The sequence below is a fragment of the Hippoglossus stenolepis genome, chromosome 19 (genome assembly GCF_022539355.2).
Source record: "Hippoglossus stenolepis isolate QCI-W04-F060 chromosome 19, HSTE1.2, whole genome shotgun sequence".
NCBI lineage: Eukaryota > Metazoa > Chordata > Actinopteri > Pleuronectiformes > Pleuronectidae > Hippoglossus > Hippoglossus stenolepis.
In genome coordinates, this window is record NC_061501.1 from 15,564,510 (window position 1) to 15,570,892 (window position 6,383).

The 6,383-nt window shown below is 43.5% G+C and overlaps 1 protein-coding gene across 11 annotated transcripts in view; it reads left to right on the forward strand.

The window, feature by feature from the left end:
• Nucleotides 1–4,410, forward strand: part of slc4a2b (solute carrier family 4 member 2b) — a 33,938-nt gene extending 29,528 nt beyond the window's left edge. For 10 of the 11 annotated variants that reach the window (XM_035143084.2, XM_035143083.2, XM_035143081.2 and 7 more), the window contains 7 exons: nt 263–490; nt 604–693; nt 789–955; nt 1,100–1,353; nt 1,434–1,603; nt 1,860–2,033; nt 2,247–4,410. In XM_035143084.2, the coding sequence (XP_034998975.2) occupies nt 263–490; nt 604–693; nt 789–955; nt 1,100–1,353; nt 1,434–1,603; nt 1,860–2,033; nt 2,247–2,327 (1,164 nt within the window). In that variant the 3' untranslated portion in view covers nt 2,328–4,410. Of the gene's footprint in view, nt 1–262; nt 491–603; nt 694–788; nt 956–1,099; nt 1,354–1,433; nt 1,604–1,859; nt 2,034–2,246 lie in introns of those variants that run through there. The other variant, XM_035143091.2, reaches the window with a different exon arrangement.
• The last annotated feature ends 1,973 nt before the right edge of the window (nt 4,411–6,383 follow it).

Genomic DNA, 6,383 nt, shown 5'->3' on the forward strand with positions numbered 1-6,383 from the left:
AATCATCTGTGATTGATTGGCCCTGAAAGTTAAATGGATTTAGAGTTTAACCATTACCCAGGCTTATGGTTTTGGATGGTTTGCTTTACCGTAGTTTTATGGCCCCGACTTGAGAGCCGCTTGATTTTGGGGCTAATTTTATTTTTCCAGAAAGTGTGGTAGTGATACGTAAAAGTGTGATTCATGAGTAAATCACACAGACGTACATGCAGTTTGTGTGTATTCTGTAGTAACAATGTTGTGCTCTGATTCACACCCTCAGATTTTCAAGGAGCACCCACTGAAATACTGCTCCCTTGACAACAGCACGGTAGGTGGCACCTCGATGGGAAACACCACCCTGGTTCTGAGCAACAGCACCTCGCCTGTGCCGCTGAATGTCCAAGGCAAGCCCAACACGGCGCTGCTGTCCCTGGTCCTCATGGCCGGGACATTTTTCATCGCTTTCTTCCTGCGCAAGTTCAAGAACAGTGCGTTCTTTCCTGGAAGGGTGAGGAGCTGAAATCCCTTTCAAACACTGGTCCTGCGGCGTTAATTATAATATATTCACCTCCGTATTTATCATTGTACATGAAGGATACATGTGTGTTTTTATGTGTTTAGCTTCGCAGGATCATTGGAGATTTCGGGGTTCCAATCGCCATCCTCATCATGGTGCTGGTGGATTACAGCATAGAAGACACATACACACAGGTAAGACTTAAACCACTGAAACTTTAAATGAATGAACCAAAAAGTCACAATACAGACCTTCATCATCCCCGTCTTCATCTTCGTCCTCTCTCCAGAAACTGAGTGTCCCCCGTGGACTTTCTGTGACGAGTCCCGAAAAACGCGGCTGGCTCATCAACCCTCTGGGTTCGGAAGGTAAATTCCCCGTCTGGATGATGTTCGCCTGCTGTTTCCCGGCTATGCTGGTTTTCATCCTCATCTTCATGGAGACGCAGATCACCACGTGAGTTACCCTGCAGTCAAGAAAATATTGTGTTCGCTTTTGATTTATCGCTCGATACTAAACCCTAAATACTTCAAGACTTAAAAAGCATCTATGAACACGTCTGTTGATTCCCTCTGTGTGACCGCCCCCGACCTCTTGCAGCCTGATAGTGAGTAAGAAGGAGCGGATGCTGGTGAAGGGCTCTGGTTTCCATCTGGACCTGCTGCTGATCGTGACGCTGGGCGGGGCCTCGGCTCTGTTCGGGCTGCCGTGGATGGCGGCCGCGACCGTGCGCTCCGTGACCCACGTCAACGCCCTCACAGTCATGAGCAGGGCCGTCGCCCCTGGAGACAAGCCTCGCATCCAGGAGGTGAAGGAGCAGAGGGTCACTGGGCTCCTGGTCGCCATCATGGTTGGTGAGTGGCGGACACTGAAATCTCGTCGCTGCTCTTGACCCCTGTTTGGATTTTTGAATGTTTAAACTCCTTCTCTCCAGGCATGTCCATTGTAATCGCTGACCTGTTGCGTCAGATCCCCCTGGCCGTCCTGTTTGGTATCTTCCTCTACATGGGTGTGATGTCTCTCAATGGCATCCAGCTCACAGAGCGGATGATGCTGCTGCTTATGCCACCAAAGTATCACCCTGACCACACCTACATACGCAAGGTGAGACGCTCATGGTCATTTTGATGTTCGGTCTGTTCAGATACGTTTTTGCATTATTTAAGAGGAGTTTTCAAAATGTGAGAACCAATGAAATAGTCAAATAGTTGAAAGATGTCAGGTTCACGTTGACTTTTCTAGCAACAACAACCAAACACCATTTGTGAGGAATGAAATACAATTTTCAGATCCTTGCATCGATTATTTTGGAGTCTCCTAAATGCTTGTGTCAGTTTTATAATGAATCTGTTTCCTGCAGGTCCGAACGCTGCGCATGCATCTGTTCACCTGCATCCAGCTGGTGTGTCTGGGTGTTCTGTGGGCGGTCATGTCGACACAGGCGTCTCTGGCGTTCCCCTTCGTCCTCATTCTCACCATTCCTGTGAAGATGTTCGTGCTGCGCCGCATCTTCACCGTCAGAGAGATAGAATGTGTAAGTTTACCACAGGGGGGCACCATACACCGCTTTATACACCCTCGACCCAGATGCAGCAATATACACTGACTATTAGAAAGATGCAGAGAATTGACAAGTAACTAAATCGCACATTACACTACGGAACATTGTATATTCTAAATGCCTCCGAGTGAGACGAACTCTTTCTGTGTTTTTGTGGTAACTCTGACGTCTCTCTGCTTCATCCAGTTGGACGCGGACGACGCTGAGCCAAAGTTTGACGAGCGCGACTGTCAGAACGAGTACGCGGAGGTGCACATGCCTGTATAACCCTGCTACACGCCCTCGTCGTACCAGTCAACTCCTCTTAGTGGACACCGTCATCTGTCAATCACAACCACTGACATCTTGGATGCAGCGACTCCAACTTGAAGCCCTCGTAAAGAAACTTGACGCCACATCACTGTGCACCGCCGACCCTCATCATCATCATCATCCTCCTCCTCCTCAAGTCACCAGCACACAGAACGTCTGGTTGTTGCTTGAGTCAAACTTTTCACTATTAAAGTAGCTTTATTTATCAGGTTGTTGGAGGCTTCTCTGATGGTTAGCAGCACTTTGTGGTCGTTAGCGTGCTTCACTCGTACTTTTTTTTAAAAAAACAGGTATTTCAGGGGAAAGAAAATCAAATCCATGTGATCTGAAGCTCTAAATGAAATTAACAGTAGATAGATGTGCAAGACCGATTTAATTTTAAGCCCTGAAAGGTTGCTCTCATTCACATTGAATATGTGGGTCAAACATTCTTTTATATTCTTGTGCTAGTTTCTAGTTTGTCGCTTTTCTCCGTGTTTTAAGCTCACCAAGCGCCTTATGAAGGAAATGAACCGTATACGGAGGTGTTTGTTTTTCCTCGTCCTGTATTATTGTAGACAGCTGATCACTTTGCCCGCCTCCTGAAGCTCGTAGCACTTTTTAAAGAAACCAAATCTGAACGATGACTGTATTTTAATGTGATTTGTTTTATCTCTTTAGCGTCCTCTTAAAAACCCATGAATCGATATCAGCGTAGCTTTAGTTTTCCTCTTAATTGCTTCTGATTGATTTTTAGCCTGTCCTATAACTACTCGTAATTTTTTGTGCTCAAACGCAGCAGTTTATTTTGGCTTTAAGTCAACGTCTGTACCTGTCGTGAGTTAAAAGCACCAACAGAGGGAGATCTTGCAGGACTGTGCTGAATGCTATACCAAAAAATTTAAAAACAGTAAATGAAAATGCAATTACACTAATGCCATGACATCTTAACACACGTTTTTTTTGTGAAAGTAAGAAAAACACAGTTGCACATTAATGAATTTACTCTAAATGTCTCCACGCACATGTTTAGGGCACTAAAGTTCTGATGGTTCGTTTCGACCTCTCACTCGGTTTGGTTGGTTGGTTGTTTTTGGGGAATCGCTGTAATTTATTGGTGTCTGTGTCCGAGTGCCAAAACCGTGGCTCGTGTAAATAGTTTTGTGATCAGAACAATAAGCTGCAGTTCAGTCATCTCAATAACTGTATTGTTTTGGCCTAATTCACACATTTTTCATGGTATAACATTCCTCGTTTTATCAAATTTCGTGCTGTTTTGGGGGTTGGGAGGGAACTAATTGTTAAAAACAATTTTTATTCACTCATGAGCTTGGTCGACCAAATTTCCACACGAGCTGTGTAGACAATCTCAATATTCTTATTACTAAGAGGGAAGGTTTTTAAAAAGAAATAAGAAGTATATATATATATATACACGGTGTTTGTGATTAATTTCAAGTTGTGTCCGTGTGACATTGGACGGTTAAAGCTCTGTGCATGTGACACTCTCCTCGTCCCACCTCCGCCTGCCTGTCGCTGTGATCTTGTGCCTGTTCGGTGTCACAAAGCTGCACAAAATCTCAAGTGCCTGTGGGACCATGAAGCGATCGGCCGCACGTGTCTGCAGCTGCTTTGTTCGGGGCGACACACGTTACAATAGTTTGCACTTTTCAGACGCTCACAAATCAAACATCTCTCCATTATTTATCTGTTGCAATATGAGGCATTATTACTGTTTTTATAGAAAAAAAAAAGAAAAGATTTATTCAGAGTATTTCACAAAACCCTTATCTCGTGGCTGCATCACGGCCGTGACACTGAAGAGTATATTTATTAGAAGAAGGCAGTGGAGAACATTGTCGGTTGTGTGTCTGCTTATTGTGCCCGTGGATGGAGTGAACGTCGTCCGCCTACGTCAAAGTGTTTGTTTTCCACGTTGTGAAATGTGATGTGTTGATTCGTTTCGAAAGCAATACAAAGTCTGACAGGATATTGCTGATGCTCCCTTGTACATTAATGGTTCAAATATTGATGACAAATAAAAGTTATTTTCTATTTATCCTGGTGATTGTTCCCTCGTGTTTTCAATAGATTTGAGAGTCTTTATTGTCGTCACACGGCTGCAGACGACAACACAACAAAATTAAAATAACCCCTAACTATCCCTGAGATTAAATAAAATATTAGAAAATATTAGAAAAATAAATGAAGCGAATACTATGCAAATACACAAATGTAAAAATAAAAAACTAATTTAAAGATCTGAAAGGAAATGTGTGCATGGTGGTAAATGGTTTATTCAGACCAACCAGAGGCTTTTACAAGGTAGATTTATTTATAAAGCACATTTCAGACACACATTTAGATTCCAGGTGCTGTTCAGGGACATTAAAAACAACACAGACTAAATTAGAAGAAATCATTCAAGTCAGAAAAGCAACAATTTTCATTAAAAAGACTAGAATAAGAGGTAAAATAAATAAAAAGCATAAAAAAATGTATAAACTGAAGGACCTAAATAATACAAACAAAAAAAGAGTAAAGTTGAACGATGGTATAATCCTTAGATTTAAAAAAAATAGATTAGATAAAGGGACTAAAAAAGTTTTCAGATGAAACAAAGCGGGACCAGGAATTGAACCCTGTGGAACCCCGGGAGTCTGATTTTGTTTAGAACTATTTTGTCTGTCCTGCAAATAAATTAAACCCGTTTGAGGAAGATTTTCTAGAATATCCATCATTTTTTTTAATAATCCACTGATGTCAAAAGAGTTCAAATTTAAAGTCTGGGCCTTAATCTTTAGTCTTTAAATCCTCATGTTGTGGATCAGCTCTGAGTCTTTGTGTAAAAAGAGGGCTGGATGTTCTGCCCTGCTCATAAAGGGGGGTGGTTCCCATCACAGCTCCCCCACTGTTACAGACACAGGGAAAAAGATGGCTGCTTTGTTGCTGCTGCTGCTGTCGAGCGTCGGAGCTTTGTTCCTCGCCTCCGACGCACAGGAGGCGTACGACAAACTCCCCCAAACCTACAGGGGAGGAGTGGATCTGGCTCTGGAGAAGATCAACTCTCACGCCGGGATCCAGCAACATTTTCTCTACTTCAGGAGCGTTACAAAGTCAGACATCGAGGTACTTGTACAGTCATATCTGTGATTGGGCATTTACTGGTTGTGCAGTTGACTCCTCACTGGGAGTTTTTGTGATAAACTGTGATTAATATCCTCAGGGAAACGTGCTCATCAAAGAATCTGGTGATTCTGTTGTAAACAGTTCCCTTCATGGATGAGTTGTTCAGGTCTAACCCTCCTCTTCCTCCTCAGCCTGGGTTTGATGTGAGCTACATCTACCACCACTTCTACCTTAAAGCCACCAAGTGCCAAAGAGGAACCGTGGACTCCTCGGCGTGTCGGTTCAGGAACGACAGAGTGAGTTTGGCCTGATTTCCAGAGCCGTTGCTCAACTGAAAAATGTGTCTAAGAGGGCGACTGCCTGTTCTAACTTGTCGGTGTCTTTTGTTTGTGTGCGTTCTTGCAGCCGGTGGTCGACTGTGCAGTCTGCTACAAGACTTTCAGAGAGGAAATTGAACAAGAGCCCAAACCCTACGTTCACTGCATCCACAAACCGGCCCTGACGGAGGTTAGTCCACAGAATCTCCTCGTTTCCTTTGTGATTTCAGTCTTTTCTCTTGTAAATAACACAACCTCTTCCTGTTTGGATCCCGTCTTTGTGACTGGCAGGAGATGAAGGTGGGCAGAGTGGAGCACTGCAACAGAATGGGCTATAGCAGCGGAGCTCCAACTCTACTGGCATCAACAGGAGCTGACTGAACGCCGTCTGAACACATTATTAAAAACACTATTGTGATTTCTGCTCTCTCTCTGAAGACTTGTTTGAACTAGAAGCTTTTAACTGCATCTCCCTGTGAGGGAACATTGTTTATCTGCACGTTAATACTCAAAACATTTGAGAAACCTTTTTGTGTCACATCTTCAGCAATGAAATGTTTCCTTTCCACGTCAATCTCTAAAAATA